This window comes from Gymnodraco acuticeps, unplaced genomic scaffold, assembly GCF_902827175.1.
Source record: "Gymnodraco acuticeps unplaced genomic scaffold, fGymAcu1.1, whole genome shotgun sequence".
Lineage (NCBI taxonomy): Eukaryota > Metazoa > Chordata > Actinopteri > Perciformes > Bathydraconidae > Gymnodraco > Gymnodraco acuticeps.
The window spans coordinates 466177-492853 of NW_022990889.1; the positions used below are offsets into that span (position 1 = coordinate 466177).

At 42.1% G+C, this 26677-nt stretch overlaps 1 protein-coding gene across 1 annotated transcript; it reads right to left on the reverse strand.

Moving 5' to 3' along the window:
- Positions 1-453: 453 nt before the first annotated feature.
- On the reverse strand, positions 454-25496 carry otogl (otogelin-like). Its single transcript, XM_034233653.1, has 57 exons — positions 25319-25496; positions 24862-24904; positions 24496-24574; positions 24216-24294; positions 24009-24101; positions 22761-22915; positions 21828-21949; positions 21441-21646; positions 20755-20879; positions 20288-20394; positions 20021-20127; positions 19781-19906; positions 19583-19691; positions 19453-19499; positions 18761-18906; positions 18538-18664; positions 17716-17893; positions 17500-17624; positions 16691-16900; positions 16257-16425; positions 16040-16114; positions 15750-15793; positions 15282-15447; positions 14661-14768; positions 14321-14459; positions 13419-13553; positions 13134-13280; positions 12883-13002; positions 12575-12691; positions 11349-11505; positions 11111-11137; positions 10806-10985; positions 10435-10713; positions 10220-10337; positions 10047-10126; positions 8650-9509; positions 8027-8204; positions 7748-7890; positions 7432-7455; positions 7215-7307; positions 6932-7121; positions 6140-6357; positions 5752-5893; positions 5485-5670; positions 5138-5350; positions 4807-4911; positions 4584-4691; positions 4350-4451; positions 4162-4266; positions 3968-4008; positions 3795-3858; positions 3523-3701; positions 3247-3351; positions 3057-3176; positions 2480-2525; positions 901-980; positions 454-790 (listed from the first exon to the last, which is right to left on the reverse strand). The coding sequence occupies exons 1-57, from the start codon at positions 25389-25391 to the stop codon at positions 590-592; spliced, it is 7821 nt and encodes a 2606-aa protein (XP_034089544.1). The 5' UTR covers positions 25392-25496; the 3' UTR covers positions 454-589.
- Positions 25497-26677: the final 1181 nt, after the last annotated feature.

The following is a 26677-nucleotide window of genomic DNA, read 5'->3' on the forward strand; positions in this document are numbered from 1 at the left end:
CCCAAAGAGTGCGTAAAAAGGACACATTTCAGGTCAAGATGGCAGACAATGTTTCAATAATTCACAAAAAGACACTGTTAAATCTTTTATTCCCCTACTTTACTTCAAAATACAGAAACTACAAAGAGCGCAAAGGTCACATTTCAGAAACTCATTAAACTTTTCTAACAAAACAATCCTTGGCATAACTTTAATTTTTTACAAAGGCTAAATGTATTTTCCAAGGCACACCAGAGTACTATTTGAACCCGACAAAGGATATAAAAAAATGCAACAAAATATGTGTCAACATGATATTAATTGTTAATATACATCAAGGCTAATGTTATCCTACCATCCCTTAAGAGCACTACAGTAGCAAGCTGACTTGGTTGGCACAGCAGGTCTTAAAGAAACTTGAAAACTACCTCTCAACTAATATCAGTTATTTTCAAAACTACAACTTATGGTCAGTGTAATAAAGTGTACTATAGTGACAAATACAATTAAAAATGGCTGGTTTGCTTCTTTATCAGTACTTTAAAAAGATTTCATCCCTCTATTCATACATTCTTTAAGCTTTCGTTCACTTTTCTGCATGGCCTTGTTTTTAGTTCCACTTGCAGGAGCAGTCCAGAGGCTCCTGGAAGTTGTAGTCCACCACTGTGGCGTTGCGAGAGCAGTACAGTGTAACAGAGCGAGTTTGTAGTCCACTCTCTCGGCAGCACTTACAGAACCGGGCGTGGCTGTTGATGTTAAAGTTGAAGATGGTGGCAGACGGGCATTTCCCATCACAAGAATAGACTGTTACCTGTAAACGAAAGAGGCTGATGACATATAGAGCAATGCATAATATTTGTATAATGTTTTAAACATTTTGAGTCGGCCTCCTAAATAAGTAAGCATGCTCTCTTCTCTCACCGGCGCATTGCTCCTGCAGTCATCTTTTCTAATGGTAGTTCGAATGGCCACACGTTTGCATGTCTTACCATCCTCTTTACCTACACACATGTTCACACACAAATAAGATGCATACAGATAGGCACACAATACTTTCAGAGGAATAATATTACCAACAGGACATACCATTTAACAGCAGAAAACATGAAGATGCAAGTTCAAACGTACACAAAGAAATGCCCACACACACACTGTTAAACATATTGTCACACACAAACACACTGATAATTTTACTGCAGAGATCTCACACAGCCCTGAAAGGCCTATTGAGCAGGGCTCTTTGTTGCCCAGCAGTAGGAGCTTTTTTTGATTGACAGGTGGGTAACGGGAGGCATAGTTCTCGCAGCAGAGATCCGGCTCTCATAATTGGCTATTGACCTAAACTTAACCTTACTTTAAAGCCAATCAAAGATGGTTAAAGGGATTGTGAATAGGGCTGGAATGTATTAATACATACAATGAATTTACTAGATGGCTTATTTTGTTTCACAACTGTTGTTAACACTTTGATATGGTGAAGCTAAATAGTATATTTAACATTGCATATTGTCTGATGTACGGTTTCACACTAGAGATGTGTGCAAGGTTAGATGTTCATGTGTAGTGTGATTTGGAAGTTAACCAGAGAGAGGAAAAAATGTGAAAGCAATCGTAAAAATAGACTCACATTCACACAAAGCTTGAAAGTGCAAGTGGATGAGTCACTGAGTGTCCAAAGAATTATTGTAAATTGGATAGTGCAAGATGGTGGTACCTGTGTCACAGTTAGTACTACCAGTGGGGGTTACAGGATTAACGGTAAATGGTAAAACACCCACTCCAGCACCTGGGAGCATCGTCAGGATCGCAGCCGCCGGGTTCAAAGAACGTCATGAGAACACACACAAGGTTACGTTTGGTTCAGAAAACACAGTTCAGCGTCACACACAAACACACAGAGGATGGAATCAGTGCAGCTGGCATGCACATGGATTTCTTTTTCTCTTTTGGTCCACACCGGGCAGCTGGCCAAGGAACTCAGTCATTTGATGTACTACAAAGAGCGGCTCAGCGGGGCAAACTCTAACCCCTGCACCATCACGCATCCTCATTGTTAAAACGCTCACTGTGGAGCGCCCTGATTGGCAGAACTGCAAGGTCGCTGCAAAAGCAGGCAAGCGGGCGAGGCTGCAATCCCGAATCCACAGAGAGAGAAAACATCACCGCTGCATGTTCATTAAAGCTTCAATTCACACCAGCTAGCAATATCCTATTACTCCTTATCCTTTTAATAAAGACAAATCAAACAGTTCACAGGTCCCAAATTATATTTCATATTTTTTTCTCAGCTGTGCTGCCGAAAAAACAGAAAATGTTGGGACAAACTCGGAAATTAATTGAGACGGGCCAACAACAGGCTGTATCTCCACCCTTCTACAACAGGCCACACCCCCAACCACTCAGCCAATAAGCCCATCCACTGCCAGGCAACAAGGCGCTCACCCCTCTGATTGAAAGCTCAAAGCATTACCAGAAGCATCAAATAAATGTAGAGACTCACATGTCCTGCAGCAACCGTCCACATAGCTCTGAACCACACCGCCATTCTGCAAGAAGAGAGTAAGACGAGGAACTACAGTTAATGGGAAACACAATTACAGGGACACAAGAGTCCAAAATACACAATACAATCCATAATACTGGTGCACCAATCAATAGTCCTACAGCTATAACTGGCAGATAAGAAGAAGAAGATTGAAGAAGATGAACCTTTATTAATCCCCCTAGGGGGATATTTCGTTTTTTTCACAATAGTTGAAAGTAAATAAATAAATTGCTGTCAAAGAAAAAAATCTATAAAATGTTAGCAGGGAATGTTCAATTCTGATACTTGAATTTGTATTATATTTCATAAAATTATTTCAATTATGTAAAACCTATAATGGCGCATTAGATAGGTTCAGACTAAACCTATCTACATGCTCTTAATGTCTTCAATTGTTTTAAAGCACTTTGAATTGCCTTGTGTTGAAAGCTATATAAATAAACTTGCCTTGCCTTGAATGTAAACAACAATTGGCTTCAAAAGTCCAACCATGAGTTGGGATATACACTGTAGCACAGTTAGAGGTCCTGACCTGAATACACTCTGTGTCATTGAAAGGCGGGCAGACCACCCCAGAGGCCAGTATCACGGCTCCCACTGCTGTCTCCATGCAGTCGTAGCGGGTGCAGTTCTCCACCCAGGAACTCCCTGCCTGCACACACAATCAGACTCAGTACTGCTCAGAAAGTGGAGCATTGATGCATGGATGTGTTTGTTCTTACAGCGAAAAGCTCTGTTGTCCCATTTTCGTTGGTGAAAGTACAGGAGACATTTTTACAGGAGCCGCAGCACACATGAGGGTCCGTAGATGTTGTATACACCTGGTGCTTTAAGATGATGCAAACGTAAAAGGGTGAGTACAACATGCAAAAAGGAAGACAATTGGATGGGGCATGTTCTATAAGCTCCAGTAAAATATATTTAATTAGACAAATACCCCTCACAGACTATGTGATCAATCAAAAAACTCAAAATGTTGTAATATGTAGGATACATACTGGCCCACATTTTTGAGTGCAGTTGACAGATGTTATTTCCATGGCGTAGAAGCCAGAGTCTGGATCTCTCTGATGCAGGCAGTGGACGGTGTAACACAATTCTCCTTCGAAGTACTGAACCAGAGACTGGCCTGGGCCCAGCACTGTAACCCCTTGGAAAATACACACCTCATCCTTCTCTATAAACACAAATGGAAAGTGAGTAATGTGGAGCAGTGGATGAAACAATGTCTACAGCATCAATTGTCACACTAGTCGGGTGTTACACATACGGCATGTATGCTGAGGACAGCCACAGTTAGGGCTTCCATCTGAAACCTCGACAGACACTTCCCCCTGAAAGTAAAACAGAGTGCTGACTCAACAGAATTTGCTCACTTTTTCTCCCTTATAGCAAAGACTTGATTAGACATTGACTTGTAATGCAGCTTTTTTGCTGACTTACCACCTGACAGATGGGGAGAGAGCTGTCCCCACATTGGCATTCTGGGAGAGACAGAGTGGAAGTTAGAGGTGGCTTGATGTTTGTGGAAGTACGTGACAGGCATATCAACTTCTGAGATTAGTCAAAGTATCAACTCAACACACACCAGCAAAAAAATGATGTATCTGTATGTAAGAGTGTTTTTGAGTGTGTACCGCAGTGGTGCCGCGGGCAGCAATGTCCCGGGACAGCAGTTTGAACCGAAGTAAGACCAGGTGCACAGGTCACAAATGATTCAGGACACAGGTTGACATCACACACTGCAATACATGGAACAAAATATAAAAATGCCTTTGAAGACACAGACATAAAAACACAAATAAACACACACTCACACGCTTACCACAATGGTACTGCGGGCAGCAGCTGTTGGTTGTGTTTAGATCCACAGCCAGAATCTCTCCATGTGAACACGTTGGAATGGGTTCAATACATGACTCACACACTGCTCAGACAGAAAACACAAGCAATACATTCAGTTGTGTTGCTGTAATTGATGGAGGTGCCAAGAATGGAGACATAACAGATGTCCAACCTCACACCACAGACTGACCTGTGAAACACAATTAAAACGTACCACACAGGTAAGAGTAACAGCAGGATCTGGATCCTCTGACCTCCACTAAGAACTGATCTTCCCTGCAGTTGGGGGCCGACACGGGAGGACAGGCCATGGGGTCACACTCTAAGAAAGACCAGTCCCAGCAACATGTTTAGTCAAAGTTAAAATTCACATTGAAAAAGAGTATACAACATGTTTAAACACTTTGCAGGAATGAAAAGAGAAAGTTTGATTTTACCACATCTGTACTCAGGGCAGCAGGACAGAGCGCTGTAACCAATCACTAGCCGGTTCCCGTTATCACAAGGTGGAGCATCACTGTCACAAAAGGTCATGTTGCACTCTGACGGTAGCGAAGTAGAAAAAAAAGGAAATGTAATGAGTCATATGTTCACTGAAATTGTATTATCTTATCGTCTTGTATTTAGAAGTATACAGGTTAGCTACAAAATTGGTAAACCATCATCAGAATAATAACATAACTATAAAAGGGTGGGACTTGTAGGCGTAATTATGGGAAAAGATTAAATCATTGAATGCAATCACCAGAACTAAGTATTTGGACTCACCGCAGATCTTCTTGGGGCAGCATGCTCCTTCTTCCAGCACATCCAGGACATACTCCCCCTCCCTCTCACACAGCGGGGTGGGGACAGAGTGGCAGTCTGGCTCCACAGCCACCACAGAGCCATTCTCCATGCACCTGTACAGACAGCAGCCGCGAGCAGAGCCATTCCACTCCTCACCAGGGGCCCGGGGGTTACCCTCATTATCTGTGCATACTGGATACAGCAGGACCAAGTAAATTACACAGTAATTGAGTCTGGGAGTAATATAAGGCACAGTCAAAAACTAATTCAGTCTCTCCGACAGTGCAGTTTTCATCACAAAGGCATGTAATTACTCTATCACTCACCACAGCGGTCCTCAGTTACACAGTAAGGGGAGTCAGCGCGGTGCAGGATGGTTCCACCGCGGCACACACACTCCTCTCTGATGAAGGAGCAGGTGGTCTCCTCGTAGTACTCTCTGTTCACACAGGTGCGGCTGGTGCAGGTGCTCACACAGGGCTGGTACTCCTTACCAGGGGGACACCGCAATGCTACAGGATTACAGGCACTTAGCATTACAAGAGCAAATGAAAAATACAAATGAGTACATTTATTCGCCTGTGTCTCCTTACGGCAGAAGTTGTGTCGTCTCCAGCTGATGCAGACTTGATGTGTGTAGCAGACCGCAACGTACGCCGCCAGAAAGTCACACTGGTGATCCTTGTAGTGAAGGTCCCCCGCCCACATGATGTCGCAGAACTGCTCCGGAGAGACCTGCAGACAGACAACCAAACCAAAATCATGCAGGGATATGTCAAATACATTTCCCAATGATAAAAAACATATTGAGGAAAAAAACATTTGTGGAGCTTCAACCAAAGATTGTTGTGAATTTTTGTTTGCTTAACTAAATTGTCAAATTCTTCGTCTTCAACGCATCAATCCATTAACTTTTCAGTACTGACTTCATGGCAAAGTAACTTAACAGGCTTGTAAATGATGTGTGAATACTGTAGCTACCTTGCTGTGGCATGGCATGAAGGCTCTCTGGTGGAGCATGGAGAGGCAGTTGGAGCAGTCCCCGATGGTGCAGTTGTCTCCGACCCTGCGTGTGTGTTCGGTTTCATCCGTGGTGTGGACCCTCCAGGCCTGCAAGAAGAGCACCATGTCCCCCACCTCTCTGACCACCGTACCATTGGGCAGCCTCAGGTCATCTTCAGGGTTCCCATCGCAGCAACCTGACGTCACGTGTGTGTGTGTTAGAGTTATAATAAGTGGAGTGACATAATGTGTGTTTTAAACCGCATAAAGAGATAGTTCTGATGTATTTAAGTGGGGTATATAGTAGATTAGATTTGATTCAATTTATGAACGTTCATATCCATGTTTTTTTCTGCTGCCCTGGCCCACGGCAGCAAAGTACAATGCTTTATTTTTCAAGCCTGTACTCCTGTCTGTTTCTCCAAACTGGTGCCAACCTTTATCTACTGTAGGTAATGCACTGACTTTGGATAAGTACCAGATTCAACCCCATTTCAAACAATCTAAACTATCCCTTTAATCACACCAAATGGCCCTCAACATTTAAAATTGTCATATCGCATAATGACTCAAGTCAAAGTGATGTTGCTGTTAGGCATTAGGCCTTTAGGTGTTGATAGCTGGCACTTAGATAAATGAGGCTGGTGATGATGTAGTCAAAGCTGTTGTGTGTGTGTGTGTGTGTGTGTGTGTGTGTGTGTGTGTGTGTGTGTGTGTGTGTGTGTGTGTGTGTGTGTGTGTGTGTGTGTGTGTGTGTGTGTGTGGACTCACCACACAGGCCACGAGTGGGCACAGATGCATTATGAGTAGCGATGTACTGCAGCACCATGATACCAGTGCTGTGATACCACTGTATGCTGACCCCTCCAGGTGTGTGGATCAGGTACATGCTGCCTGTGTCCTCCACATAGAGAGCATGACGAGAGAATGGAAGTCTAGCAGGTCTGTAGTTTACTGTCACCTGGAGACAGCAGGACACATCAGCATACAAGAACCACATTATTTGTGTGGTATAAGTTGAACCCCTGACTGTAAGTTAGTTGTAGAAACTGACCTTGCGATCGAGTCTGTTGATTATAATTCTGTATGAGGAGGTGGTAATGTTGAGCTTCTTAAAACACAGACCGGATGTTCCACCTGTAGGACTCTGAAGGGGAAAGAAATTAAATAATGTAATGGTACAAGATAATATTCCTTAAAAAATAACAGATTTGGATGTTGATGCAAATGCAATTGAAGGGAATTCTAGTGGGGAAAGAGGCTGTACTCACAGTTCGTCTGATGGAGTTTACACTCTACAAAGGAAACAAATATTTCACAAAAAATGTAAGATGTCCTTTCAAAGAGTTCATATTACCATTACCTCTGCCAAGGAATTAATGTACTTGGTTAAGTTTGTTTGTCAGGATTACAGAAGAACTACTGGCCAGATTTCTATAGAAAGCATGAGCCAAAAAGAACCCCTTTAAATGTGTGAGCGGATGCAAATCACATGGGGGTTATACTGTACATTCATCATTTTCAATGTATGGAAATGGCCTTGGCAGAGGTCTCCCTCAGAGGGACCTTGTAAACTCTAGATGTTACCTGGCTGGTCGGACATTTCTCCACAGTGCCAATAATAGTCTCTCTGGGCAGGTTAACCAAGATGTAGGAGCCGTTATCATACAAAGCCACGTTGTTGCCATCGAATGTGATAACACGCAGGTCTGACATCACCGTGCAGCGACCTGGCAAAGGGAACATTGTATAAATAAACATGCAACATACAAAGATCATTGCAATAAATTATGGATTGAAACCACTATATATGGCTTAACTCAATCACTGGAAAAAACGGGTTTTATTACAAACAACATATCTTACAGGGGCACTGCCACTGTGGACAGCAGGGGTCTGTGTTGATGAGCAGGGGCATGCCCACCAGACTGCACTGGGGCTGGGTGGTGTTGGAGCGACAGTGTAGAGACGAGTTGTGAAGCAGCAGATCTCCGTTGAAACAGATCAGCTCTGCACAGTCATCGATGCGGTACGAGTAGGGAGGCTGCAGAGAGAGATCATAATATGCATATTAATAATATAAACATCTCACAAAATATTGTGTTTGTAATAATATTTACAATCACATAACTCTTTTATAACCTGTTCTACATTTCTTGTGCAAGTGTCTTTTTAAAGATGAATTTCCAAATAAATGTTAGACCCTATTTCTTTTTGGATATTATATTATTTGTATTATATTTGTTTAATATACGTTTAAAAAAAAAAAGTTGTTATATCTGTTTTAGAAACGTGTAGTGCTGTCATTGAGTTCATTCACTTTTTAGCTTTATCTTTTGTTCTAAATTTGCTATATGAATACATTTATTATTCTTTTTTATTATTAATAAACAAAAACATTCAAACAATTTTCTTCATAATTGTTACAGATTTAAGGAAGGTGTGTTTCTGGCTGTGTTCTGAACTTTAACAACAACAGCAACACTCACTGTGCAGGGGGTGGTGGGCAGGAGGAAGGGATGTGTGGTTGTTGCCTCCTCCGTCACAGGAGAGGTTTCAGGGCTCGGGATTATTTCTGTGGTTATCGGCTCAGTCGTGAGCTCGATGGTTGTAGGAAGCGGTGCTGTGGTTGTCATAACAACAGTTGAGGGTTCTGTTGGGCTGGTGGTCTCTATTGCGATGGTTGTATCGGCAGGTGTAGTCTGAGGTGTGGTTGTAGTTTCCAGGGTTGTTTCAGGGACGGAGGTGTGGGCGGTTGTAGCGGCTGTAGTGGGTGGCGGCTCTGTAGAGGGGAATGTTGGAGGGGAAGTTACTAGGGATGATAGCGATGGCGTGGTAACGGTTGTGGAGGTTGGAGTGGAAGACGTAGGAGTAGTGGGGGCTGGAGGAATAGGAGTCATGGGGACTGTAGTAGCCTCCGTGGTGGTGGGTGTAGTGACCTCTGTGGTTACCGTAGTTTGGGGAGGGGTTGTCATGGTAGTGCTGTGAGTGGTCGTCTCTGATGGGGTTGTGGGAGTGAGAGTGGGCGAAACAATAGTAGTGGGAGGAGCAGGAGGAGTTGTTGATGGAGGCGTGGTCAGTGGAGTGGTGACACGCTCTGTTGTACTGGGAGTAGTGGGAGGGGTGGTGGTGGGCATGACTGTGGTGGAGGAGGTAGTTGTTGCTCTGGTGGTGGTTGTAGTTGTAGTGGTTGTGGTAGTGGAGGTGGTTGTGGGGGTGGTAGTGGTTGTGGGCCTTGCAGTTGTAGTAGTAGTGGTAGGAGTTGTTGTGGTTGTTGGTTGTTCTGTGGTGGTTCTGTTGGACCGCGTCACATATGCAAAAGGTGTCGGAGTTGGGGGAAGAGACACACCTGGTAGAGAAGAATAATATGCTCAATACATAGTTTCAATATATTGAAATAAAAAGATTTATGTAAACCATTCAGGCTTTCCACACCTTCTTAAAAATCGAAGTCAACGATTTTTCTAGGACGCTCCAGGCCCAATTCTCTCAAATTCAAGCACCCAATATAACTTTGTTTGAGACAAGGATGACGTTTATTACTGTTACACAATTGAGAATTTGTTTTGTAAAACTTGCAGGCTTCAAGAAATACTCACAGATAACAATTAAAAATAGAAAAAGGCTTGATTGTTTAAACTGTGCTGTGTGTTTAATAAAAGAGAAAAAGTCAAAATAACTTTTTGTTCTTGTACAAATCATTTTAATTCAAGCTCTTTGAATGACCCATTTCTATTTTTGTCCTTTTTAAAAAACTTTCAGGACTTGCATTTTTTTTCCTTAAATACTTCACAGACTTTCAAGGTTCTAGGGTATCTTTGGGAACGCTGAATAATACATGTTGTGAATTTTAATGACATTTGAAAAAATAATCTGTCCTACTCACAGTCCTCTATGTAGACACATCTCCTCGTGACTTCATCAAGGACCATGTTTTTGGGACAACGCGGGAAGCAGCCCTCCACACTGCAACATACAGAAACAGTCTCAGAACCTGAGCTAAGCATTGACAATGTTGGTAGCATTTAATGGGTGCTTTTAATTAGCAAAGCTTCTTACGGAGGCAGGAAATGGCAGCGCGTGGCATCTGGGTCGTTGCACGTGTGGACACAAGGGCTCGCACAGGACTGGTAGCGCCACTCACACATCATACGATAAGGTATCACAAAACTGCTCTCTACCAGAGGAGAGGGAGAACACATAATTAGTTAGTTTCTGTGTGATAGTGGACAAAATGTGTGTGTTCGTGTAAGGTATATGCATGTGTTCCTGACCCTCCAGTGTGAAGCTGCTGCTGGCTTTGAACCCCTCTGAGGTGTCATATCTCTGAGCCCGTGCAGCAGTGCGTGTCAGTATCAGAAAGGTTCCAGGTTGGCTGACAAGCTCGAAGGAGGTGTGACCTGGCAGAAACAGCCCCTGGTGCTGGATAAAGGTTGCTCTGCGATTAAACTCTGGCCCTCGACTCCACTGCTCCAACTGAAGACGGCTGGGTCCCGACACCACAAGGAAATAGTTGGGCCTTTCTGCAGACTCCAGTGACACCACAGGAACACCTGTGAATATAAGACATGTTGGTTCATGTACCCAACATGTACAAAAAAAACGAGACGTGGTACAGTATTGCTGTGTAAATGTGGTTGCTCACGTGATGTTTTGTCCTTCTGCAAGCCGGCTGTGATCATGAAGTTGAAGAGTAAGCCTGGAGCCGGCAGCTGCCCCGGTCTCTCTCTCACCAGAGGAAACACTGAGCTGCTGGTGCGGTTCACTCCGAACATGGTGTCGTTATAAACAGCACTCACCAAGGAAAATGGGCCATCGCCTAGCTCTGTGGAGAAGCACGAGAAACAGAGGGGAAATTACTCTGGTGTCAAGCTAGCAGTGTGTAAGGTTCAGAAAAGATAAACGAACAAAAAAGCTCTCAGAAAACATATACTCATCACTCAAACATACCTTGATTATAGTATTCACAATCGTAAGCTGAAAGAGAGCAAGTTCAGAAGTTAAAAAGCTTTTAATCAGCTCTGACATAGCATGTGACTAAGAAGATGTAACTTTTTGAAAACAGGGACTGGTGAAATTGGGTCACAGAGGTTAGCAGGGGTCACATCTCTGACCAACACAGAGTACTATGAGCATGTGTCTGTGTGTGTGTGTGTGTGTGTGTGTGTGTGTGTGTGTCCGTACTCACGACAGACAGAGGGCGATCTCCAGTGTATAGTGACCCCCTGTTGACAGCATTTGTGTGCATATGCAGCGATGGACGTACAGAAACACTCGCAGTCTCCCCCACGGTTACAATTGCAAGTGTCTGTCAGGCAGTTCCTGTAGAACCAGGCAACGTCCACCTGGAGGGTGTGCACAGTATGTATACATGGTTCATAAAAAAAAACACACACACACATACTGTTTATACACACAAAAACAATCATAGAAGGAAGCAGGTCAATCTCGCTGGGGGAAACTGTTCAGGGGGTGAGTTGTTTTCAATAATTCAGACAGTGGAAGAGTGATGAGATATCAGGACAAAGCAATGTGGGTCAACCTCTGGTGCAGAGGGGATCAGATGAGCTCCATGACACACAGACAAAACGCATCAGCTATGAGTTGGTCCGTCCAAAGGTTAGCTGTGCCTCTGTGTTAATGACACTGTAACGGACTAAAACAGACCCTTTCATCCCATAAAAACGTAAATTTGTTCTTTAATTTTGTTTATTTTAGAAGAAACAAAGTAATAATGAGACATAGTGTCATAATGTCAGATAGAGCCAAAAAGCTATTTTTCCTCTGTAGTCTCTGGTCAAGGTGACAATTAGGCATACATTTCAAAAGGTTGGATAAGGACACGCAGTATTAAAAAGCAGAATAAGCTGTAATGACATATTTTAATACAGAACAGCATTGCACACAGTAGTTAAGAGTCTAAACAATAAACCACTAAAAATCGAATTATTTAAAAAACTATAATTGTAACACAGCTGACAACAAAGACATTTGAAAAAGTAATGTTATTAGTTCTTGTGTCCATTGTGTTTATCTCTATCGAAAGTGAAGAACTCCAGAAGAAGTGAATGAAAGTGTTTATCTTTGGCTGCAGCTTTTGTGAGCTGGCCCCTGTACTATGGTATATACACAGCTCCATCTACTGGCCACATAGAGAACTACAATACTGTAATAAAACCTATGCAGAAGGTGTGTGTTACTGTGTGTGTGTGTGTGTGTGGTTAGCCTTGGATCTGGTTTGGTAATTAGTATTCATCTATGAGGAACAATGTATTTGCTGCCATCAGTTAGGAGTCTTTTCCCATAACCCTACCAACCCCTACTCCCCTGGTGTAAGCAAGATAACCTTTCCATAGTGCCCTCTTTATGGACATGTGTGTGTGTGTGTGTGCGTATCACTTAAATGGGACTCACCACATTGTGACAAGGTGCAAAGACATCGCTGTAGAGAAGAGCACACTCCCTCTTGGCGTACGGCTGTCTGCCTAAATCGCCTTCGCACGGTCGCTCAACTACATGGTCACTTTCACACTAAAAACACACACAATAGGTGATCGAGTGTCTGATTACTCTTAAATGTCACAGTGGCCTCGAGGGAGACCAGCACATATAAATTACAGGAGCAACAGAGGGCTAGAAAGTAAGAGTGAGTGGGAGATACTCAAAGGGAAAGAGTGAAGAGGGCAAGGGAAAAATCAATGGAGGAGAGGACAGATTCTCACCTGTCCCAGGGACCAGCTGTCTCCAAAGGTCTGGGCATTATTGACTTCCATGTGGCTGGATGTGGTCATGTCATTCACTGTCACACTGTCAAAGTTTCCACATAGTCCACTGAGTAGGCCCTAAATGGTGAAATAAAAAAACGTTGAGCCATGTTTCCAATTTCAATTCCTAATACCAGATCACATAAATATACCTAAGGTAAAGGACACAACAAATGTTTTATTTTGCAAGATGTACTCCTTGTCCGGACCTTCCAGCGGGGTCCAGCTCTGATGTGTACAGTAGTCTTGCGGTCCCAGAGGATGGTCAGGTCCTGACTGGAGAAGTGGACCACAGTGTAGTAGCCGGCTTTCCAAAGCTCAAATTCTGAACCGCGTCCTACAACAGAGGACGGGCTCTAAGGCAGGACAAACAAGGTAGATTCATATTAGCAGAAGGAATCACTGGATATATTTGAATATTTTTTTTATATATATCTAAGAGAGTAAAAGAAGAGAAACATGAACACAGCTTGATAGGTAAATCGAGACCGTACAGGGTTGCCAGAGTTGTCGGTGAAGTAGATCTTGGTGAGTCCCACGTGAACGACAAGTATTTTCATGCACACAATGCCGCTCTCATAGCAGTCTTTGTTTTGGGCAACAATGGACACCTCAGTTTCTCCTAGGCTCTGGTGACAGGAGAAGAGACAATATTACTCTTTGGATGGAAGAAAGTCTCCTCAGATCCTCTCATTTCATTCCTACAAACACAGCAGCCAGAAATATAATATCTTATTACCACATGGTAGATTCAAACTTGAAATTTGATTATTCTACCTGTTCAATGAGGAAACAGTGTCATCGGGATGTATGAGAGGTGACAAGAAAAGGAAGCAACTCTAGGCTATTAAGACACAGCCCTGACCTCCATTATGTTCAGGTCTGTGCGGTGGCCGGCGACCTGTTGGGTCTGATAGGAATGTCTGTTCTGCTAATTCTAATTCTATATCCCTGGGAGCGCAGGAGTCCTGGGGTTCGAAGTGAACACTGGTCTCTTTGTGCCGCTCCAGCTTTGCACAAGGTCTGCTAGCATTACCATGGTGCAAGCCCACCAGCTCACACACACCTTAATCTGCTCCAATTAAACACAACTCTCTCTTCCAACATTTTGCCCCAGATCCAAATCAGTCATTACCGGGAAACCCAGAGTAGGCTCCTCCCTTAAACTCAAACACATACCATCTTCTTTGACATCACCACCTGATTATCTTCCATGTGCACAAACTGAATCTATACATGTGTCAAGTCAATTAATATCATTGTACACCCTAATTTACACATGCAACACTGTACTCATACACACACACACACACACACACACACACACACACACACACACACACACACACACACACACACACACACACACACACACACACATACATAATCGACTCACTTTGAGCAGATAGACCTGACAGTCAGAGTGGTAGTCGTACTCAAGGCCATCGAAGGTGTGGTAGTGTCTGTCGCTGTAGACAGTACACACAGCTGGACATGGTGAGTAGCTGCAGTTAAAATAGCCACGGTGACACACACTGAGGAGACGGACAGATGAACACACATGAGAAGAGTCAAAAATAAATAAGGAAGATACAATGTTATGTCCTGAGATACAGGCTGTTACAAAGTAGTTATCAGTTTGACTTTTGACTTTTGAATTGAAGTAACACAATAATTGGCTCGCTCTTTTTCTAGTTATGGCGAATTCACATGGGGAGTAAATTAAAGGTGTGTACCATTTGTAACATGGTGTTTCCACATTTTCTCCAGGCAGGTATTCAAGGCCCAGCCAGGCACAGGGGCAGTTTTCTGGGTAGTAACATTCACTGTTGTGCATCACTAGCCTTCATAGGAAAAACATTAACATTAATAACCCATAATGCAGTAAGTGATCTTAACAGTTCTGTCAGTAAAACATAAATGTTACTTGAAATGTAGATTTTGAATACAGTTGGGAATTATAGGTGTGGAAAGTAAATAAGATAACCTTCCACTAGATATTGTCAAGGTGGCCATGACGGAGGTTTTTAATCTGCAACTGACAAAAGTATACAGTACTGTGTGTGCATGCTCAGTCAGTCTACCTTGAATCAGTACAACTTGAAAACATTAAACCTGTAGTTCTACCCATTGATTACAAATTAATCCTGACTATCTTCCAGACAGCCTCTGGCTTAAACAATCTGCAAATATATTTTTATATTAAAAAGAAGAGATAGGCTAAAACCTCTGGAAGGTAGGAAATCAATCAAAAGCGTATGTGAATTTTTTACCAAGTGGGCTTAAAAAACGAGGTTTTATGTCTTGAAAAACAGAAATACACATGAATATTGGAGGCCAGCAGGTGCCTGTGTTACCCTGGAGGGCAGACGCAGCCAGGGACACACGGTGTGTTGGGAGGGCAGGTGAGGTTCAACATCAGGTTACGGCAAGTTGGTGCACACGCTACCCCTCCTCTCTGCTCGGTGCAGCTGTGGTACACTTTGCCCTCTGGACACTCTCCGACCTCTACACTATCTTCCTCTGCAATAGGCGCACACACACACACACACACACACACACACACACACACACACACACACACACACACACACACACACACACACACACACACACACACACACACACACACACACACACACACACACACACACACAACAAAATCAATGCCACAATCACCTTAAACATCAAACAGTTAGTCATGGGAAACAAGCTACAACCACAGACATAAGACTCTTGATTTCAGCAAGAGGGACACAGCCTGAAACGGCACTTTGTTGTTTAGAAAGAACGAGAGCAGGGACTGAAGGGAGGGGGGGGGTTACCTTTTTCCTCTGGCACACACTCCATCTTCCCATTTCTGCACAGGCTGATAGAGGAGACAGGAAGGGAGAAAAAACAGAGGTGAGTGTTTGGGAAAGCGGGTAATGTTATCGGTTAGTTAAAGTGCTCTACGTCTCATTTGACAATCACTTAGGCTGTGATTGCTTTCTCGAGTGTATCTGACAGTGTGTGTGAGAGAGGATGTCACACTGTGTGCACTGCAGCCAAGAAAGCAGCCCAAAGTGAGTTTTTTAAAACTTTTTAGTAGAAGTTAAGGCCAACTGTGACTCACCAGGGGCCAGAGGCGCTGAAGGTCACCTCCCCTGGCTGTGACACCCCACCCATAGAGTAACAGTGACAGTGAGACCTGTGGAGAAAATCACAACATTATTTTAATTACATTACATAAAGACTGTGATTTATGTGCGAGTATTTGCCTGTACTGTTTATGTGTGTTGCTGCCAAATAGAAATTGATGACTATTGTTAGGAAGATTAATGAAGTCTTACAGTTGCACACAGCGCTGCCGCACATCGTCATGGTAACTGCCAGCTGGACAGCCACACCCCTCGGCACAGTCGTTAGGGTCACATGTCTCCGTGCTCGATAGAGCACGGCAGTCCCGCCCGCAAGATGACACACAAGAGTGGTACATCATTCCTCCAAGACACACCAGTCCTGTATCTCACACACACACACACACACACACACACACACACACACACACACACACACACACACACACACACACACACACACACACACACACACACACACACACACACACACACACACACACACACCAGTAAGGCACATTTTGTGTGAGCCACATCAAACAAAAAAGTGATGGGCAATAACGTTTTCTGATTCCTTTAGACTATTTTGGGTCATACATTACATTTTATTTTCAAATAGTATGGATAAAAGCAACCCAAATACTGACCGCATTCAGAGACGTGTGATCCTAAGTCAACGTTGACGCCGTGTTTGGAGCAGAGGTAGGCGTAGTGAGCCAGTGCTGTGCACAGACAGCTGCTTCCACAACGACAGGCCTGGTAGCGGCACTGCTGCTGGAAGATGTTTGGACTGATGTAGCCATGACATGGGGCAAACACGCTCCCCATGAGCACCTCACACTGGGATGCATAGAATACTAGAATACATACACACACAACCCTGTTTAACACATTTGAAAGTTTAGTCTGAACAAACGTGATACCCTGCAATTAAAACCAGTATATCTCTCAGTATCAGTCTGATTGTTTGGCTGTGAGTTGCAGAGTGGTGGATTTATCAGCTGTGAAAAAGCCCCTCTACACTGTTGGCCTAAAGGAGCAATTTAGGGTTCATTATCTTATCTAAGGATACTTCCACATGTCTATTACCCCCCTGAAAAAGACTACTCACATGCTTCTACTCATGAACGAGAGACTTGTTGGTAGATTTAATTTTGTATAAAGAAAATCCTGTATCTTTGCTGCTTTGAGCACCACAACCTGTGTGTTATTCAGTGCCATTATTTTTTAGAGAAGGCAGACAACTCTCAACCCGATATCTCTAACACTGTGCAACCACATAAAACACCATTTACAACAATGTCAAAACAGGTAACAGGTAAATGTTAGGTACATTCTGTAGCTTGGTAGATTTCATGCCAACCCTCACCCTTTCCATTTTCCATTAAATTAAAGAAATAAATGACAGGTAGGCCTACATCCAAAATAATATGAGAACAGATTAAGTAATTGTTACCATTATGCTGGTTCATTTCACATGGGTCTATGATTGGCAGGTTGACTGGAGCGACACAGGCAGATGAAACCTTCCAAGCATTTGCATGAAGCTGAGGAGTGCCCTCTATCATCCCTGCAGGGGACCTACACACACAATGTACACACACATATGTACACGAAAAGACAAACATAGACATTTTTAATATTGATCTATAAATGGATAGCACTTGCTCACAGGAAGTCATCTCGTAGATTTCCATTGAACGTTCCACATAGTCCCAGTGTATGTCCATGCCATTGGCTTTCCAGCTGGAGGTAGACCCGCCCCCCTCGACCATCGTAATGCATCCTCAGACCAATCCCTGCCTTCAGCTGTGTAAACACTGAGGTCAGCTTCCGCACATCCACTGAATCTACAAACCAGCAAAAGACATTCAACTAGTGTTCATATTGTCAGACATTTTATTAATTTAAAGTCCTGTGTCGTTGAGCATTTTAATTGTATTTATAGTACCTCATGCTCCTTTCAGTCAAGTTTAAGTTTAAAAAAAGTCGACTTGACTTCCTTATTGGAGGCACGCAGGACAGGACAGGTTTGTTTTGTGTTTGTATCTTTTATTTTAAATGTATTTATTTTATGTTTTTTGAGCTTATCTCTCTGTACAGCACTTTGGTCTGAAGGTTTTAAAGTGCTATATAAATGAAGTTGGATTGGATTGGACACCAGTTTGCTGCATTCAAATAATTAAATGCTAAAATATTTCATCCTCTATTTTCTGTCAACAAAAATAAATAAATAATGTTTTAGTTTATTTTTTGAGCTAAAAAAGGGTTTAAGGACTTCAGTACCGTCTCGTCATCGTCTTGAAAATAGTTTTACCAACACAGTCATACTTTTTATAAACTGACTGAACACTGCATCAAACACATTATCAAAGAGGAAATTACTATAAAAGAAGATACGGACAATAATTATGTTTCATTAAAGTATAAAATACATTATTTCAGTTTGATCTGACTGCATTTGGTGTATCAAAGAGATTTGGTGATTTCCTACCATCGATATAGGGCAGGACAGGCACCGGGTTGACACCGATGATCACCTCCCCCTCTCTGGTCAAAGTGATCTGACGACTCACATCTTCATCCAACACCACTGTCACCGACTGAATACACACCTGGTGCTGTAGACACACACACACCATACGGTTATATCAATGTAGAAAGGAAACTGCATCATTGGTAAGTGTGTGAGCATGTTTTTAAGCAAGCAATCATACCTCTGAACAGGTAGTATACTGCAGCGTGACTGAGAACCTGCTGCCGCTGCGGCTCTTTGCCAGGACGTACTGACACGTCCCCGGCTGGAGAAACATCCTACCATCAAATGTGGTCACAAACATATCACCTACCACCGAACACTCCACTGAGAACGGACAAGAGGTAAGGTAATTAAGAGTTATTATGGTCAAATATACAGTAAACGAATAGACATCAGCAGGAAATGTTGGCAGCATTACTAACATAAAGACATTTTACATACTGTCAACAGCAATACAAAAATCTATTTTCACATTAGGCATAAATGCTGCATAAATTAAGCTATGAATTATAGAAATAAACTCATTCTTTAACTATGTTTGAACCCTCAGAATATATGTGAGTGCTCTTAAATTGGATTGAGGTTGAACATAAACGTGAGGACAATTATTATTATTGTTTTTTTTCTTAAATGTTACTTTTAAATATGCAAGTGAGGCATTATCTAATGCTGACTTGTTTGGGGAATTTAGGAGAAATCTACAGATGCTGAAAGACAAAGTGTCATAAAATGAACAACTTAATGTGTATTAGTTTTCGTTGCACTTGTCTGAAACAACATGGTAAAACAATGTTTTTTGGGTGTAGTGTCTCGCCTTCATAATTATATCATTTTTTTTTTATAGAAACTGTTCTGAAAGCAGAAACTCACCTGTGCAGTTGTTCTCTGTGCAGTTCCACACTCCTCCCATGCACACGCTAACAAAGAACATTCAGTAGGTTAAGGGCACACTGCCAAAGCTACAGTATATGCTATTTGCAAATCACATGTCCACACTTACCAAACACTACATCCTTGTTGAAGTACATGTCCTTGTACATATGATGTACCATGGTAAACACATGGACACTGAGAGACAGCGATACACGTTCCATTTTGTAGGATAAGACCTGTAGGAAAGAGCATTGCAATTATAGTAAGTTCAGAGGTCAGTCAACTAGACATAATTAGGTTGACATTTAGGAAGATAATTAAATACCATCTGGGCAGTAGCAGCCGTCCAGACAATGCAAGTTGGTTCCCAGGCACTCTTTCTCAAATGTACAGGTGGGTGGACAGCAACTGATACAGTCTCTATAGACAAAACTCTCCTCACAGCCATCATCTACAAACAAACAAACATACAGTACCTGAGTTACACAAAGACAGATTACAGGACATGAGCATGGAATAATGTGTATCTAATATGAATGCATTTGGAGCTGCAGTAGTAACTTACTACAAGAAGGGAAACTGTCCCTCCACTCTCTGACTGGATATCCAACATGTGAGCAGGCTCGGGTGTACTCAACCAACGCTCGACAAAATGTTTCCTCGTCATCAGATCTGAAAAAAAAAGAGAAATCAAGCAGACATGAAAGGTTTTTGGGGAAACTGCATTTATTGTTTTTTCAGTCTCAACAACTGAAGCATATAGTTTTCCTAGTGACGAGAGGTTTACTCTGTTAACTGTGATTACATGTCAATAGTGAGAGTTTTTACTTACATGCAGAGGTCAGACACACAGCTGGCCACAAAGGGATTTGGGTCAATGTTTTCATGACAGGACAGGAACGGGAAGAAGAGAAGTGCACTGCATTTCTCTATGGCATCCTGCAGAAATTCCCAGTAAATAAAGTATGATGGGAATTTAAAGCACATTACATTATACACAAAACAACAACAGCAGAACAAACAAATAAACAAAGGACCAAGCCCTTACAACCTTAACAGAGATGCCAGTTTTTTGTAAAGGGTAACTTGAGTAGTGAAGTGACTAGTTTCACAAAAAGAGAAACATGGGAGAAAAGTGTCTAGGTTAAAAAGTACCAAGGTTACCCTTTAAGATATAATCATGAAAAAGCTAACTTAGCTAGTATCTGCTATCAGGTACAAAATATTGGTTTACTGTGGTAACACACAATTGAGTGAAATAGTAATACCGAGTATAAACATTGTTTTATGAGGTCTTACATCCATGTCTGACTCAGAGTGGCAGGGCCCATTGAAGTCACTGTCTACTGAGGGACAGGCTCTCTCATGAGGCAGGTCCACTGCCCAGCTGTTAGCAAACACTGCAGGCTCGTCTGTCCGAATGCCTAAAAAACACATCCACCACATATTCAGTATGTATGTTCATCGAGCACACGAATGGCAAAAGCACACAAAAACATTAATAGTAAAGCACATTCACAAGACACTGTACAGTTGATGTACTATTTAACCATGTATACAAATAACAATACGAAAGACATGGTGAATTTACATACATCTTTATTGTCATCAAACAAGAGGAAATCTGATCAAAACTCTTTGTTTATAGATGCACCATGGCAATACTATGTTTACGGTCGGATCCCTTCTACTTGTTACTCTCTTCCTGGGAGCTCCTCCTCCCTCTACGGGACAGCTTTCTGCTCAAAGAAGTGGGGGACAGCAGTTCATATTTCCAGTCATTTGAGGAAGAGTTATTGCTCCTTCCAGCCATTGAAACCAGAACTATCAGTTCTCCCCTATCCTTTCACTTTGGTCTCTCCAGGTCCCAGCGCTACAATAATTGGCAAGAATCAGTGCTGAGTGTATAATCATAGTAATTGAGGTTATTGTTGGTGCTGAGTGAAGGAATAAGAGGATGAGGGGGCCGGTAAGGCCGGTCTTACCACGGGATGTGGTGAGATCATCCCCGGCAAGATGGTTGAAGTTCCCACACAGACCACAGGGAGCCCCCTGGTGTTCCTCGCTCATCTTCAGGTAGACCCCCGAGCCTCCATCCCAGGCCAAAGAGAAGCCAAACACACTCTTCACCAGAAGATAATCTGCCAGTCGCTCAATAAAAACACCGCCCACAGTGTGAGGGAGACTCAACCTGAGATTAAAGAGACAGACGTGGCAGAGAAAGTAAACTTCGTGAAAATCATAATGGTGATGGTGTGAAATACTATATATATTTTTATATATGGTTTTAGCAAGAAGTTTTTATTGAATAGTCTGAAAATCTATCTGAACTTTTTTTACAGCAGAAATGAAACCCATGCACACACACGCACCTGCGGCCTCCCTGGTGGACCTGATATCCAGAGATGTGGATCTCCTCCTCATTTGGGAAGAACAGACTGAGAGCTCTGGGGCATGAATACACACTTCCGTCACACACTCTGCTGTTGTGGACCTGAGGACATGTAAAAACCATGGAAGAGAATGAAAGGGTCACAGAGGAATTAGCATGGAAATGTCTTTACTTGTATTTATTTATTTTCTACAGTTTTCTTTGTTAAAATATAATCAATATGCTTCTTTGATTACACATGTATCTACATGGGTTTTCAAGGTAGGGGTGGGGAGGTGGGGTATTGAGGTATTTTTTGGGGCTTTTTGTGGGATTTAGGAACTGGAATAATGATCCATTAAAGGTCACCTATCATGCTATTTTTAGACAATAGCATAGGTCTCAGAAAAAACATGTCTATGAAGTGTTTTGCTCAAAATACCAAACAGATCACTCATTATAGTCATGCCTCATATCCCTCTATTTCACTTCCTGTTTCAAAAGTGCTGATTTGGGGTATAAAGCTTTAAAAAAAAAAAAAATTGATAAAAAAAAAAGGACGGGGCTGAGCTCATGCGCTCGAGCTCAAAGGCTTTCTCTCTTGCCGGTTATACCACAAGGTGAGTTCCTTTTTATTTCCTGCGTCTTCACACACATGCTCTGTGCAGTACAGGTTAGCTCTGAGTGTTAGCGATGCCAATGTAAACATGCACCGACCATATTACGTCCAAAACAGTCGGGCATTGTTTCTGATAGCAACGTTTCTGAAAAAGAGTTTTAAGTGCAATATGAGATAACGGAGAGAACTCAAAAAGACTTCAGTCCCAAATTTGAAAAGCTGTTATTGCAAGATAAAGCCAGACTACCTTGAATACACACAGGTTTAATAGTGGTTAAATACAGCAGTGGGTAATTTCTCTCTTTATGCTCTTACCCACACAGTGTACTGTGGTGCAGCTGAGTGGCAGTCCTGGGCTAGGATATAAGAGCAGGTTCCCGGGTAGAAGAAGTAGATTCCATCAAATGTCTCGTAGTGGTGCTGACCCCACGACCTGCAGATCCCGTCTCTATCCTGGCCCTGGTTAGGTACTGAGAGGAAAATGGGCAATTCACTCAGACAACATTCTCGTGATGATGAAGGGGATCAGTTTCATGTGGTCTGGTAACACAAATGTATTTCAGTGGAAATTGACACTTGCTCAAAGTCATACATTCTATCTCTTTTATCATCTTTATATCTTTCACCATCTTTAATTTAATTAAACTTATCAGTGGAAAATGCCTCTTGTTACAGGAAATCCCCGTAACTGGTGATGCCAAGATGCCGCTTAAGACCCTCCCCAAAATCTGAGGGAGTGGGGGTGTTTGATAGTGAGTCACGTCCTTTAATCTGATCAGCGCAAAGCTTTACATGCTGGTAAGAAATCTGAAATTGCCTGTTCCCTATTTTGTAAATGAGTCTTTACACATTTTAATCACCAGAAAATTCCAAATCTTATTTAACATTTTTAGAACTGTGGCATCAGCTCGGTAATCCTAATCTTCAAAATGTACATTGAAGCTTTGAAGCTTGATTATGAGTCTAAAATGAGGCTTATCCTTTAAATGCTAATGTCTATTCCAGGATTTCATTTCAAGTATCAGTTCAGTTACAAGTCCCTAAGGGGCTATATTGTTTCCAACAGGTGGGCCAACATCAAATTAGTTTGTTGAAATGAAAAAATGTCTTTCTTTACATGTACTATAATTCTGACTTCAGATCTCCTGATAACTGTATAAGGAGTCTGTTCAGAATATAGAAACTAGAAACTCCATCACTCAACCCTGACCCTATTACCTTAGTGCACATGATTCAAAGAGAGATAGGGAGGGAAATAGAAAGAGAGAGACGGATAGGGAAATCTGATAATTAATACTGGAGTGTGTGCATGTAATTGTTGTTTGTTGAATGACACACATTCCTGTATAACTGAGTGTGTAACTGTATACTGTATGCCGTTATTAAAAAGTTGTACACCTGCTAATCACATACTCTGTTGCATACAGGAAGGGTGCTTATCAATCAAGAATATGGTTGCCATGTGGATGATATTCTGATAAATCTGATTTAAAGATTTGATAACAAAGGAAGACATACCTGTGCGTGTGGTAAATTGTGTTTGTGTGTGTGTGTATTACTCACTGATCTGGCAGCGGTCTCCCAATGCCTGGAACTGAGCACAGTCACACACACCGCTCTCCTGACACCAGCCACCATTGAGGCAGCCACAATATTCTGGGGGGAAAAAAAACACACACCTCATGATCACTTAGCCCAGTTTATCTGGGTAATGATAGTTTTAATCTTCTGTTAATGCAATAATGGAAGCTTCAGAAGTTGTGTAATTACCTGAAGAGGAATCTCTGGCTGTGTAGTTGTGTAAAATGCTGCGTGGTAGACCACCCTCCGACAGCAGAGGTCTGTATGTCTTGGGAAACAATTAACACTTAAAGTAGTTCTCAAGCTTTAACCACATCAATGACACATTTCTGTACTGTTGGTGACCTGTTGTAAGCTTAGTTGCGTCAGGCTGAGTGGGAGAAAGTGTATGGGTTTGTGAGCAAGTCTCATTCGTTACAAAGACAGCTTTGTGCCGTTTAAGGTGTTGTGCGCATGTGGGTGCCCTGACCTCCTCTGGTTCTCTTAGGTGTAGTGTACCAACCTCCTCCCCAAGGAGATCCCGTTTCCTCCGAAGTGCATTAGCTCTTCTGCACACACACATTAGTGGGAAGAAACAGTCAGAGGGGAGACTTAAGTGCACTATACACCACTTGAATTCAGAATCCAAACTACTCTTAACTGAACCCTCACAGGCACAAGTGCACATGCACAAACACACTCTAACAGTCTCTGCCACACACTCTAGTGACAGAAACATACATTGCAAATAATTTATCAGTGTCAGCCTGTACAATTGGATGATCTTTTTGCTCAATATTAATTATATGTTTACCATACTGTTTGACAGAATCACAATTTAATTCTTTTGATTTACCTTTGTAGTCTTCCTTCAGCCACTGAAAGTCGGCTCTGAGCTCCTAAACACAAAATAAATATCATACAATTTTAAAAGTAAAAACTCTTTGTAATTTGGTGAAAGGGAGGTCCAGATGTAATAAATAAGAAACATTGAGTCGCATATATGACATTTTTTAGGATTACACAGTGAGGACACAATATAATAGGGAGGGGCATTTTAAAACAATGCAGGCTAGGCTTTATTGTATAGGTAAATTACCTGTGACAGATGATAAAGAAAATCAGAAACTTAACTTAAATAATATTCCAAAAGAGCTTGTAATACAAGGGTATTGTGACACAAAGAATATTGACTATTAGATCCAATAATATACCACTATGTTGTGTAATATATAGTTCACACTCACATCTGTGTTTAGCAAACTTTTTAGCAGGACAATTATACCATTTTGGAGAGAAACTATCATACTCACCCTCAAGTAACAGCAATTGGGAGATTGAAAACGACACAAGAAGAAATCGTTTCACTGTCCACTTTAAGTTCATCTCAGAGTCCGAAAGGAAGTCCCGCCGAAACGTTAACGGTGCATCTCAATGGTCCCGGAAGGGAAGGTTTCAGGATGTGTGTTAGCTCCGGGACGATGCCTGGTCTTTCCTAGAACTCGGTGAAACCTACCTGGTGGCGACAGCCCCTCTGAGCAGGTGATGACCAGCCTCCACCTGTGTGGGCAGGTAAGCTGCTCTCTGTCACTCCAACATTCTCAGCCAGCACACACAGACTAGGTTTTTAGCCTCAGTGGTATTTGTGATAGTGTGTCGCTCCATCACAGAGGTTTCCCCCTCTAAAGTTACATTTCTGTCTGACCACATGTCATGACCTGCGTATGACAACTTCTGACGTGAACATTAGCGGATCAGAACTGCGTTGCCAATGAGCTAAATAGAGGGCAGAAAGTTTCATTTAACTCGCTAATTGCACTTGTAAAAAAACCTCTTAACACCCCTTCACAGCTAGCGAGATAGCACATCTATGAAAAGGTTAACACTACATAGCTTTAGTTAAGCTAGTTAGCTGGGTGTAAACTGTCTCTGAACTAAGTAGGATAAATATCTGTTGTAAATAAGGGTAAAGTTAGGTTACCCCCAGCTAAATTAGCTGTACATTTTGTTTGTCATACACTATTGACGCTCATTCATTTTTGACATGCAGCTTTGCAATTAAGCTAGGTTCATTAAAAAATGTTTTACGCTTAGCTAAGTACGTTACCAATCAGCGTTACTTGGCTTGTTTCCTTAACCTCTTCCCGACAACTGTCTTTTTGTAACGATGCTAATCTAACTAATAAGTAGCCATGCATGATGTTGAGTTGACACGTACCAAATAACGTGCACCCCCAACTATTTTTATGTTGTGATCAAACAAAGAGTAAGGGAGATTATTTTCTGGCTGAAGATAATTAACTTTACAATATTTAATGTTTTTATTCAAATGTGAATTATTTCTAAAAATGTACGGAGAAAAAAAACGCTATTAGCCTACATGCCTGGCAACCTGAAGCTCAGTTCGGTGCTCATAGTCATTTCCAACCCAGTCTCACAAAAAAACGTGTAATAACTACGTTGGTCCCTATTATACATCCATGGTTGGTCCACAACGTAGGACGTAGTATTTCTACAAAAACGCCTCTGAAATGGTAAGATCCCTACGTTTTTTTTCACCATTCATTCCAATGGCTGGCGTCTATGTCACGTGATCTTCAAATTTCTCCCTGCAGAAAAAAAAAACATGGCCGAACTTCGTTTTATTCTCGGTATAAAATGCCTATTTTAAA

What these genes read in the sequence shown, in the direction of transcription:
- otogl (XM_034233653.1), bottom strand. Translation starts at nt 25,391, where the DNA reads ATGAACTTAAAGTGGACAGTGAAACGATTTCTTCTTGTGTCGTTTTCA. An exon ending in GGCTGCGTCTGCCCTCCAGG is followed by an intron (nt 14,769 to 15,281) that starts GTAACACAGGCA and finishes TTTCCTATGAAG; the next exon opens with GCTAGTGATGCACAACAGTG. An exon ending in CTGCCCCAAGAAGATCTGCG is followed by an intron (nt 4,912 to 5,137) that starts GTGAGTCCAAAT and finishes CGCTACCGTCAG; the next exon opens with AGTGCAACATGACCTTTTGT.